Source organism: Sander vitreus, chromosome 12 (assembly GCF_031162955.1).
Source record: "Sander vitreus isolate 19-12246 chromosome 12, sanVit1, whole genome shotgun sequence".
In the NCBI taxonomy this organism is placed as follows: Eukaryota; Metazoa; Chordata; class Actinopteri; order Perciformes; family Percidae; genus Sander; species Sander vitreus.
Window position 1 is genome coordinate 2,310,590 of NC_135866.1, and position 13,374 is coordinate 2,323,963.

The following is a 13,374-nucleotide window of genomic DNA, read 5'->3' on the forward strand; positions in this document are numbered from 1 at the left end:
TAGATAGATAGATAGATAGATAGATAGATAGATAGATAGATAGATAGATAGATGGATAGATTTTTTATTATTGTTGCTATTTACTGAACAATTACCTCTATTAATTTGCATTTGTTTATTATTCATTCTTGTTCATCATTCGTTCATCACTTGCCTTTGCGACAATGGCCATTTACAATTGGTATCTTATTTTTGGCCTTGGCACTCTCACTCAGACTTATAGGAATAATTTATGTATTATTTTTCCAATCAAGCGATAGATGAAGAGTTTGATCTACTGTCCCGATGTATAATCTACAATGTAACCTAAAAGTCAAAACATTTGTGCTTTCAATAATTGTCATTTACCTGCCTGTTAACTCCTTTATGTGCTTTATCTGAGGCTTATCTTATTTATTGTCTATTATTCTGTCATATTAATGCCTCCGCCTGCTTTATTCCTGAGTGTAACTACTAGAGCTAGGTGATATGGAGAAAATCAAATATCACAATATTTTTGACCAAATACCTCAATGTTGACCGTTGATATAATGACTACGTGGTTAAAAGCAAATAATAGAACAGCTAGAACAGTCTGGTAAGTTCAGAAAAATTGCATCACTTTACTGTAATGCAGCCTTTAAAACCAGGAAAAGACTACACTTATGTCATATCACGATATTACGATATCCAAAATTTAAGACGATATCTATATCTATATATCGATATAGTATAGATATATTGCCCAGCCCTAGTAACTACTAACAGGGCTGCAATGAGGATGTACTCTATAATCTGCCAACCTACCCTGTAAAAAAAAGATTACATTTAATTAAATAATAAATATATAATAAATCTATTATAATTCAAGCATCTTTGAACTTGAACTTAAAGAGGAAATATGCCCACATTTTCAAAATTCATACATGTTTTTCCTATGGTCCAAAAATATTAGTAGACACAACCAACTCTCTCCGAAATCCAAAACCTAGAGTGCAAAAAGCATATAAATAGAACTGACATTATTATTCAAATCAACGTAGCAGAATGGTCAGAGTAGCAGCCATTTTTGTGTTTACTGGGTTAGGGTTGAAGAACTGTGCCTGTTGTACCAGCTGGCTAACTCATTGTATTTCTCTGGTCAATGCACAGTGCTGAGCACCATTTCCGTTTGAACTGGTCAAATGACCACGACAAACATGTCCATTCTACTCTCATTCTATTTCTATGGCTAGAACTCAAATTTATATAGTTTAAAGTCTGGAACTGCTCCATAGAAAAGTAATTGGGAAAAATGTTATACAAAGTAAATGACACCGGGGGAATGTTCTGAGGCTATGGGTACGTGTTCTATTTCCCAGTCAGTGTCTATGGAGCAGTCTATGAGACTTCCTTCTCTGGTTTTCTGCTTTGAGAGAGAATAGCTCATGTTCACAAATAGAAATAACATGTTGTAATGGTGTTTCTGTTTAAAAGAAAGAGAAGCAGCGAGTGACGGATACAGAGAGAAAACAAAAAACAGAGAATTGGAAATCACTAATAAGATGTATACACAAATTAGCAGTGAGACTTTATTATTCATATCTAAACAATTAAACAAAAGACATGACACAGATGAAAAAAAGAGAAGATAAAGGGGGGGGATGGAAGATAAAGTAGATCAGAGCATGACGACAGGAGCATCATCTTTTATAACTATGTAAATGTTAATCAATAAAATCGTGTTCTATTTCGTATAGGCTTCGCCCTCTGAGAGCTCCTGCTATTGGGTTTATCCCTCGCACATGCACAGTCGTGAAGATTTATTTGAAGATTTGTCCGCCTGAGTACCGATTGACGGACCGGCTACATCCTGCCGCCAGATCTCCTCCCAAGCTGCGAGGCGTGCCTCGGCCCCGTTCGCCGGGCTGACACAGCAGTTCTGCGCCCACTTACCAACGGAGGAACTGAAGCAGCAGACGATGGCAGCCGGGCGGGTCAGGTAAGGTAAGGACACCACCAGCGACAACACCCAGACATCCCAGAAGGGGATCTCTTTGGCGGGCAAAAGTCCGCTGACTTGTCTGCTGCTATAGCCTAATATCCCGCCTCCCTCCAGAGTAGGAGAACAACAGGTTTTACTCCTGTTATTTCCTCAAACAGGAGCAAACGAGAGGGATGAGACCGATGCTGGACCTGTCTTCGTTCAACCGGTGCATCCTGGAGCGACCGTTCAACATCTGGACTGCTGTACATGCGTCGCAGTGTGTCTGCCTGGCGATTGGTTCACTTCCATCGACCTGAGGGCACGTTCACATTCTGGTCATCCCCAAACACAGAACATTCATGTGCTTCTCCTTCCTGGGAGTTCAATAGACAAGCAGCTGCCATTCGGTTACTCTCTCATTGTATGCCCTCCAAATGTATCAAGGTGGTTTTTCAGCTATTACGCAGAGGGGATCATGGTTCTGTTAGACAACCTAATCCTTATGACACCCTCAGAGAGAGCTGCACTCCACACAGTGGAGGCTGTGCAGCATCTACAAACACTGAATTCGCAATAAACTGGCAAAGGGTTTGCCAATCCCCTCACAGGCGGTAGTTTATCTGGTGTGGCAATAAACTCTGCCACTATGAAAACCAGGCTGGATGCATTAAACTCTCCGCTGTCTCACATTGAGCCTCACAGGGTGGTGTCAGCGCTGTCAGTGATACGTCTGCTGGTGTCGATGCCCGCGAGTCATGTGGTCAAATGTCTGGAGCTACAATACGTAACTATCGTTATGATGGGAGGATGAGTGTGAGTGTGTGTGTGTGTGTGTGTGTGTGTGTGTGTCACCTGTCATGTTGCAGTAGACTAGCTGTGGTTTGATTGGTCCGCTGCCGTCCACGTCGATATAAAAATGTCCCGACGTGTTGCCATTGTGCTTGTACGCCTCACAGGACTGTTGGTACACAGCTGGGAGGAAAAATAATGAGATCAGCTCAACATGAATCACATCTACACCAACACATCCGCTGGCAGACACACACAGGAGCTGTGTGTGTGTGTGTGGGGGGGGACTACACACTGTGAAGGATCAAGACTGCTGCCACCACTGCATCGCCGTCTCATCACCAGAGTCAAGACAATCATCTGAAGTTTGATTTTTCTGCGGCAGAGTCCCATAAAGTGAAGATGAATTCAACTGGAGAGGACAGTAATGACTGATGGGAGTACAAAGACTCAATAAATATAACATCAGACCTTCATCAGCCCTGCCTTTTTCTCTCTGTCTCCATTAGTCTTCCTTGTAGTTATTACGCGTCCTTAATTCAGCCAAACAAATGGCAGGCAGCAATACTATGAGTCAGTTTGGTCATCGCCTGTGTTGAATGTTTTGTGTGATTCCTGTTCATTGTTTTTATCGAGTATGAAGCACTTGCCATTTAAAGTATGCCAAACAAATACACTTTGTTAAATGTGTTTATGTGTTTTAATGGTTTGTACCATGAATGTTTTATCTAACTTCATGTTATGTCTCTGTTTGCTCTGCCTCTGAGTTTAAATTATACAGGAGAAAAAAAAGAAATCTTAACTATTCAGTTGGACACACTGCCTCTTTCCAAATGCTTATTTCATCGGTCCTGTCTCACCTCTCTCCCTGTCTGTCTGTCTGTGTGTCTGTCTGCCTGTCTGTGTCTGTGTGTCTGTCTGTGTGTCTCCCTGTCTGTCTGTCTGCCTGTGCGTCAGTCTGTGTGTCTGTCTGTCAGTCTGTCTGTCTATCTGTCTGTCTCCCTGTCTGTCTGTTTGTCTGTCTATGTCTGTGTCTGTCTGTGCGTCTGTCTGTGTGTCTCTCTGTCTGTGTGTCTATCTGTGTGTCTGTCTGTGTGTGTGTCTGTGTGTGTGTCTGTGCGTCTGTCTGTGTGTGTATCTGTCTGTCGGTCTGTCGGTCTCTCTGTCTGTCTGTGTGTGTGTCTGTCGGTCTGTCTGTCTGTGTGTCTGTCTGTCTGTCCATCTGTCTGTCTGTCCTGTCTGTCTGTCTTTGTGTTTGTCTGTCTGTGCGTCTGTCTGTGTGTCTGTCTATCTGTGTGTGTGTGTGTCTGTCTGTCTGTGTGTCTGTCTGTCGGTCTGTCTGTCTGTGTGTCTCCATGTCTGTCTGTCTGTCTGTCTTTCTGTTGGTCTGTGTGTCCCTCCATCTGTCCGGCTCCCTGTCTGTCTGTTGTCTGTCTGTCTGCCTGTCTGTCTGTCTGTGCTGATGTTTGACTTACAGCTGTGGCAGGTGGCTCCGCTGTAGCCGCTCTCAGAGCAGTTACAGTGGAAGCCGGTCCAGGACTGACTGCAGCGGCCGCCATGTTCACAGCGACTGGGAGAACACCTGACAGAGACAGAGATCAAGCACAATTCATTTTATTAATGTTAAGGGCTGATTTATTTGCTTGTTACGGCCACAACATTTTGGAAACAATTCTACTGCATCAAACTGTGTCCTACAACACCCCACAAATATAGGATTAAAACACCACAACACATATACAGGAAAACATAAAATTGACATACAGAAAAAAACAGTGGCACCAAAAATTGTGATATGATTGATAATAAATGGCACAGCAACCACACGAAGTGGATGAGATGATTGATCGCGGAGGCAAAGCCGTCACCATCAGAAACACTGTCCCGCCTATCCATTTAGAAAGAGCAAAACGGGGAAAGTCCAACTCACCTTTCAAAAAGCAAAAACTACTTCATTAAACTAAATGGGCCTCTTATGAATTGCAGCTTCCCGTTTCACGGAGAGAAAGGTTATTTAGCAATAGAATGTCTTTCATTTTTTTACATTACATGTCATTTATCTGATGCTTTTTATCCGAAGCGGCTTACAATTGCTATATATGTCAGAGGTCGCAGGCCTCTGGAGCAACTAGACGTCTTGCTTATGGACACATTGTTTAATGTATCGCAGTGGGAATCAAACCCAGGTCTCCCTCACCAAAGGCATGTCTCATATCCACTGCGCCATCACCACCCCATTAGTTTTTGTATTCATGAAGTTGTGGGAGGTTAATGGAAAAATAACCTTTCTTCTGTTGAATGGAAAATGATTTCTAATCTGCAGAATATTCATTTGGTAACAGCTTTCACCTTTTCCCAGAGAGATCAAAAGAACCATTTCATTACTCTCTCACTTTAGATATTGCTTTCATTTTTTATAAAAAAGGAAAAATTTTCTTCGAATAGAAAAGTTCCTTTTCACTTCTTCTCAGCGGCAGATCTTGATTGAAGCGAGCTGCTCTTCTAAAGTGCTGCCGTACTGTTTGAAGAAGCTCTTTAAAGAAATCCAGCAGGAGACTTGACTGTCTGTGTTTATGTAAATATCATACCGCTGTATGCATCATGACATCAGTGCTGTGTAGGAGGGGGGAGGAGGACCAAGGGAACTGAAGGAGGATGGCAGCCATTGTGAAAAAATACATTTATTTGACACTGAAAATGAGAAAGACAAAGAAGTGTTGTGTTTTTCTTTCTCTACGTATAGATGATCATTGTAGATGGCCAGTTTGTAGATGTTAGTTAGATGGAACAAACGTTTGGCCTAATCACAGCTGGCCTGGCAACCTAAAGGCAATGGTTTGTATCCATTTGTGGGGACACATTTGATGCGGGGGGGTAGAAAATCTTGAGCATTAAAGGACAATTCCGGCGCAAAATGAACCTAGGGGTTAATAACATATGTGTACCGAGTCGACCGTTCTCTGGGATATGTTTTCATGCTAATTGAATGCGTCTCTACCTTTGGTGCCGATGCTAACGCTAGCTTTCGGGGCACTTGGTAAAACACTATTTTATACCACTAACAAGGCTCAAAATATCACCACACTTCAACTGTAGCATAATGAGGGTCCCTACATGTAAACCGAAGCATTGAGAACTTTGTAAGTGTACAGACAGTTTATTAAAAAGATAGATTATAAAGAAATTAGCATTCATGCGTTTACATACGGGCGCCATCTTGGAAAAACAGTCATGAGCAGTCGAATGACGAACGGCGTGCAACCAGTAGCCAGTAACATGGCTCAAAGACAGCGTTCGTGATTGAACCATTGAAGTGTGGTGCTATTTTGAGCCTTGTTAGTGGTATAAAATAGCTTTTTACCATGTGCCACAAAACGCTAGCGTTAGCAGCTAACCACTGGTTTTGCGGTAGCTCGTTTAAAGCTAGAGATGCATTCAATTAGCATGAAAACATATCCCAGAGAACGTTCGACTCGGTACACATATGTTATTAACCCCTAGGTTCATTTTGTGCCGGAATTGTCCTTTAAACACTTAATTTCCTGCATTCTGGTGAATTTTTATGCACCTATTTTTACCTTTTTCAGCGTCAATGTACAAATCCAAATATAAAGCTAAGGAATATAATGCAGTAAGACTCTGAGGCGTTCTGTATTCTGTATTCATCTATTTATTCTCCTGTACATCAACTTTTCTCATTATCTCTGCTGACTGAGTCAGCACACATGTAGGCATGATTTACTCTTACCTCCTCTTTTGTGTCTTTTGAAGGAGAAGTTACCTCGTTACATGGGCTTGTGGCACTCATTCACGTCTTGGCTATATTAAACCCCTGAACAGACCTACAGGATACTGAATGTGGTAGACTTAGAATCTACCAAGGGAGTCCAGGAAATGCATGCGTAATGAAAAACAATGGGAGAAAAAGCATTCACATTTAAAGACATCCATTTTTATATTTTAACAGGCTCACATATTTTACAGATGTTTTTTAAATAGACACCTATAAATGTGACTCCTATCCCGAGGGCCAATGTGGTCATTTTAAAAGAAAAAGTGAGTGGTTTAAAGGATATACTGTATGTATGCAGCAGGCAGCAGTAAAAATGTATGCACGTTTACAGTCAGCAGTGGAACAACACACCAACTGCATTTAAACCGTATTGTATTGGCTACATTTTGCCATAGCAAAGTCCAAAATGCCAGCAATAATCAGATTGTGAGTCTGAGCCCTCCGCAAGGAGAACTGTACCGCCACTGACTAGAAGTTACAACTAAAGAAAGCAACCTGTTAGTACAGAAGTAAAGAGAATGTTGATGTGACTAACGCTTGAAAAAACGAACTAAAGGAACTGGGAAGAAACTGCATTTCTCCACGTTTTGGTAGTTATGTAGCCTGGACGCCAGCCAAACTTAGCCCCGCCCACAACATTTGAGGTCGGGAAGTTCGGTCTGGACTTGATCCGTAGTGGAGCAACTATGCTCGAACCAGAGCTATTTGGACCAATCAAATTGTCAGGGCGGGCTTCATACGATGATGGACAGATGATCAACAGTAACGTAATCAACCACGTCACCAAAGAGCGCTTGGTTGAATTCGTTTACAATAGGGTGACCAGACGTCCCAGTTTTCCGGACAGTCCCCGGTCGGTGACCTGTCCCCGGCTGGAGCAGTCTCCGGAAATGTTTGGAATGAAATAGTGATGCACCCTACACGCACAGGCTCAAGACAGCCAGAGCAAGCCTCAGAGCTCAGAGATGTTCTAGAACGCCCATATTACGATGCTAAAATTACTGTTTATTTACATGGAGTCTGGTGGGTTCAGTGAACGCAATTTTGCGGACTTTTTTGTCGTTGTAAAAAAGGATTTTACTAACCTACCTACTACCTACTGACCTACTTACTTTAATAGAAAGATCGACCTCCTTAGAAATCCTTTCCATAATGTTGTCTGACACTTAGAATATTAATCTGAGCCTGACAGCTGCAAAACGAGCACTTTTATGAACGCAAACACAAGCTGGACAATTGACATCCTATTACCTTACATTGATTGTAGCTTGTTTCACCGTTGCCGACTGCAGCAATCTGGTTTAATACTGGACCAATGTCAAAGGAAAATATTTCCTCAATAGTTTTAACTGTATCCGATACTCAATGAGCTGTTGCAGAAACAAGCCCAGCGTGAAGCAATAAAGCAAAAGCTGTCAGATAAATGTAGTGCAGTAAACATTACAACATTTCCCTATGAGGTGTAGTGGAGTACAAGTATGAAGTAGCAACAGGGGTGATTCTAGGATCAGACCTTTAGGGGGGCTCAGCCCCTAATGAGAATGTGACACCGATATAGTGAATGCAAAAGTGTTAATCTGCAACATGAAATTACCAACTTCTTCACAACCGCACTCCTGCTCTCCCTCTGACAGACAGAGACTCAGCCAAAGGGTCAAATTATAATGTGTTCTCATGTACTATGTCAGCACAGACATTTTTGTAAATTGCTTAGCCAGGTTATCCCACCATAATGGTTATTATATTGCCAGATTCCAGATAATCCCACTTACTTATCCATTTACAAATATGAATATATATTTCTACTGGTATGCTTCCTAGTGACATTAATGGAAAAAATATGAAGAAAAAACTATTCCAGCTGTGTGTGCATGGTTAAAATTCTGAAGTGCAAAATAGTTCAGGCTGCAGCACAAATATTTCCATCCATAGATATATGAATAATCAAGTCTAACCTCTGAATTTCTTTCAAAGTGCACCAGATTGATGCATTTAAACATTAAAATAGACAACGTTTTCTTACGGGGGAGCATGCCCATGGACTCCCTTGAGATGTGTAGATTCCGCCATCGCGTCTGTTATAGAAGATATCGACAGCCCATTCATTTTAAAAGAGGAACAGAGAACCGCGATCAAAGTCCTTCCTCTGCAACCCGGTCTCACGCCAGTTCGTGAAATAGTCACGTTATTTTGATTTATTGATTCGTGTACAGGTCACGATTATCTCGTTTATTTTGTGTACAGGTCACGATTTTCGAACGTGAACATTTCACGAACTGCCATGACACTGGGCTGCTCTGGGGGACGCAACAACGGGGACATGAAACGCCACACACCGGCGACAACAACGGGACGGATCGCCACACGGGGACGGGGTCCCCGGGCGCAGGGACACGATACACGGTCTCTGTGGCATGCAACAACGGGGAAATGAAACGCCACACGCTGGCCACAACAACGGGACGGTTGTGGTTAGGAAAAGAAGAACAGGGAAAGGTTGTGGTTAGGAAAAGAAGAACAGGGAAAGGAACTGTCACACGCAGGAGACGCCGACAACAATGGGACGGTTGTGGTTAAGAAGAGAATAACGCGGAAAGGAACTGCAACACGCGGGACGCGATCCCCGGTCTCTAGGGTGAAAGTCCTGTGATGCTTGACCCATCCACCACCCTGACCAACCTCCCTGTGCGGATTTTCACCTTAACAATACTACTTGCTACCGTAATCATTCTGTGATCACGAAATATGCTTCCCATTGAAGTACATAACTTTAAAATTCTTGCTCACCACACGAAAATAACGACATTATCGTCTTCAGTACACTAATCAATAGATTCAATAACCTGACCATTTCACAAACTGTCATGAGACTGGGCTGTCCTACGGGATTCGGCAGAAGTTGAATTTATCCGCTGGCCCCGATGGGGCGCGTCACATACTCCGTTGCTCTGATTGGTTGTAGGTCTATCCAATTGAGTGCAAAGGCATTTTCTTTCCTGGTTCGGTTGAAACACGGCCCATAATCACAGCCCAATGGAGCAGTATCAGACTCATATTCTGACTAGAATCTGAGTATGATGACATCAGGCAAGTAGTTATGGGAACTGGTTCTGCAAATCTTTCTAACCTGCAGCAGGATGGAAACACACAGGGAACCAACTACCTGTGAGTCCTGATTCTCTTCTAACAAAGTCACGTGGATCTCGGCAAATAACATACAAACATGCAGTACAGGGTCCAGGCACATTTACACAGCGTTTTACTTTAAAGGGACTGAATTGCTAACACTGCTACAAAGGTCGGTCGTACAGTTTTAAATGAAATGTCAGCACTCTATTAACTCTCTATACACTATACAGTATGTCAATCCTGTCTCTGTTCTATGAGTTCATTAGTCTATTACTTCTGGGTAATCTTTGGATATCGTAATATCGTGACATAACACACGTGTTGTCTTTTCCTGGTTTTAAAGGCTGCATAAAAGTGTTGTAATTTTCTGGACTTACCGGACTTACTAACTGTTTTATAATTTTCCATGGTATCCACATTATTGGTGATTATTTATCAAAACTCTCATTGTGTAAATATTTGTGAAAGCACCAATAGTGGATCTTCAATATCGCCACAATATCGACATCGATGTATTTGGTCAAAAATATTGTGATATTTGATTTTCTCTAATCTGCACTGTCAATAGTTTTCATAGGGACTATTTATTTGGTAGAAAGTAGTTCTGATTAAAACTGAGGTCTGTGCATGAGTAAAGATAACCCTGAAGACATGTTGCCGTTGCTTTTTGTCACACAAATCCCATTCAACTCAATGTATGGGCGTGGTGCTAGACATCTGACAGACAGATACCTCAAAACCTGTGCACATAAAAGCAAAACTATAGCTACGTAGATGTTAAATGGACACTTTTAGGTAACACAGCTCAGCTCACAGCTCTGCTCTGCTCTGCTGTGTCTCTGGTGAGAGACACAAAGACATCCTGTGACCTCATTCTGCTGAGAAAAAGACAGAGAGAGGACGACAGGAGACGATGAGTAACAGTGTTTTTATCCACACTGGTTGCTTTCCATCTGTTGCGAGACCGGCTGGCACCTCCAGGAGGTTTGAGACAAACACACACACACACACACACACACACAAACACAATTTTACATCATTGGTTTGCGAAGCTTGGCGGTATGTTTTTATTCTGTCTTTATATTCCTAAACACATGTTTTAGAGAGTATGTTTACTTATTTGAATGTATGTGACAGTGTTGTGTGTGTGTGTGTGTGTGTGTGTGTTTGCCCAAACCCTGGCAGGAATATTGAAGAGAAAACAGATGACTGTGCAGAATCTGCAGCCTCCCCCTTTTATTTAGATAAAAAGCTCTGACTCAGCAGTCTTACCTCAGCTTATCTCTACACTCCTTTAATATAAGAGTACACTGGAGCCTTGCAGATAAAACACATAGCTTTTTACTTTAAATTTACACTGCTTGGTTCTTTTATTATATATATTCAGTGTGTGTGTGTGTGTGTGTGTGTGTGTGTGTGTGTGTGTGTGTGTGTGTGTGTGTGTGTGTCAGGGCTGTAATGAGTGTGTTGGTGAACAGTAATCAAACTCAGTCTGGCAGTAGGGACAGCTGATCTCTCTTTGATGGTTAATGAGTTTCACAGTAGGTTCAGTCGATCAGTTTTGCCTAAATTAATATTAGTATATAGTCTATTGTACCGATAAGAGCAATTAAAGTACAACCCTCTACACAGAGTCTGTGTAAGAACATCTTATCCATTTGTACATCCTCAAACTTTGGTCCTTAAGGGTGAGCGCTTGGGTTATCTAGAAACAACAACGCATTCTCATGAACGGGTCCGTATGATATCGTACGAAAATGTATGCACACCAAAATGTATTCTCCGGGAACCATCACCTTATCGTGGTGGAGAGGTTTGTGTGTCCCTATGAACCTGAGGGCTGTGTTGTCTGGAGCTTTGTGCTCCTGGTAGGGTCTCCCAAGGCAAAGTGGTCTCAGGTGAGGGGCCAGACAAAGAATGGTTCAAAAATCCTATGAAAAATCGAGGAAGGGATGAAGTGACCCTGCCCGGAGGAAGCCCGGGGCCCCCGTCTGGAGCCAGGCCCAGATGGAGGGCTCGTCAGCGAGCGTCTGGTGGCCGGGTTTGCCACGGAGCCCGGTCGGGCACAGCCCGAAAAAGCTACGTGGCGGACATCCCTCCATCCCATGGGCCCACCACCTGTGGGAGGAACCGCTGGGGTCGGGTGCGCTGCCACATGGGTGGCAGTGAAGGTCAGGGGCCTCGACGGACCAGACCCGGGCAGCAGAGGCTGGCTCTGGGGGACGTGGAATGTCACCTCTCTGTGGGGGAAGGAGCCGGAACTTGTGCGGGAGGTGGAGCGCTACCGGTTAGATCTGGTGGGGCTTACCTCTACGCACAGTCTTGGTTCTGGAATCATACTCCTGGATAGGGGTTGGACTCTTTTCTTCTCCGGAGTTGCCCAGTTGCCGGGCGGGTGTGGGGATACTCACAAGCCCCCGGCTGAGCGCCGCTACGTTGGAGTTTAACCCGGTGGACGAGAGGGTCGCCTCCCTACGCCTGCGGGTTGTGGGGGGGAAAACTCTGACTGTTGTTTGTGCATATGCACCAAACAAGAGTTCAGAGTATTCGGCCTTCTTGGAGACCTTGAGTGGAGTCCTGCATGGGGCTCCAGTTGGGGACTCCATAGTTCTGCTGGGGGACTTCAACGCGCACGTGGGTAATGATGGAGACACACGGAGAGGCGTGATTGGGAGGAACGGCCTCCCTGATCTAAACCAGAGTGGTTGTTTGTTGTTGGACTTCTGTGCTAGTCATGGATTGTCTATAACGAACACCATGTTCGAACATAGGGATGCTCATAAGTGTACTTGGTACCAGAGCACCCTAGGCCAAAGGTCAATGATCGATTTTATAATCGTTTCATCTGATCTGAGGCCATATGTTTTGGACACTCGGGTGAAGAGAGGGGCAGAGCTGTCAACCGATCACCATCTGGTGGTGAGTTGGGTCAGGGGGTGGGGGAAGACGCTGGACAGACCTGGTAAGCCCAAACGGGTAGTGCGGGTAAATTGGGAACGTCTGGAGGAGGCCCCTGTCCGACAGACTTTCAACTCACACCTCCGGCGGAGCTTTTCGTGCATCCCTGTGGAGGCTGGGGGCATTGAACCCGAATGGACAATGTTCAAAGTTTCCATTGCTGAAGCTGCGGTGAGGAGCTGTGGTCTTAGGGTCTTAGGTGCCTCAAGGGGCGGTAACCCACGAACACCGTGGTGGACACCGGTGGTCAGGGAAGCCGTCCGACTGAAGAAGGAGTCTTTCCGGGATATGTTATCCCAGACGACTCCGGAGGCAGTTGCAAGGTACTGAAGGGCCCGAAGGGCTGCAGCCTCTGCCGTGAAAGAGGCAAAGCAGCGTGTGTGGGAGAAGTTCGGAGAAGACATGGAGAAGGACTTTCGGTCGGCACCAAGGTGCTTCTGGAAAACCGTTCGCCACCTCAGGAGGGGGGAAGCGGGGAACCATCCAAGCTGTGTACAGTAAGGATGGGACGCTGTTGACCTCAACTGAGGAGGTAATAGGGCGGTGGAAGGAGCACTTTGAGGAACTCCTAAATCCGACTAATACGCCCTCTATGGTAGAGGCAGAGCTGGAGGATGAGGGGGGATTGGCATCAATTTCCCTGGTGGAGGTTGCTGAGGTAGTTAAACAACTCCACAGTGGCAAAGCCCCAGGAATTGATGAGATCCGTCCAGAAATGCTTAAAGCTCTGGGTGTGGAGGGATTGTCTTGGTTGACACGC

General features: G+C 44.2%; 1 protein-coding gene across 1 annotated transcript in view; it reads right to left on the bottom strand.

Moving 5' to 3' along the window:
• LOC144527007 (contactin-associated protein-like 4) overlaps nt 1–13,374 on the bottom strand; it is a 293,082-nt gene that overhangs the window by 76,482 nt on the left and 203,226 nt on the right. The window contains exons 13-14 of the mRNA XM_078264821.1: nt 4,210–4,316; nt 2,798–2,917 (exon numbers count right to left, since the gene is read on the bottom strand). Of these exons, the coding sequence (XP_078120947.1) occupies nt 2,798–2,917; nt 4,210–4,316 (227 nt within the window). The remainder of the gene's footprint in view (nt 1–2,797; nt 2,918–4,209; nt 4,317–13,374) is intronic.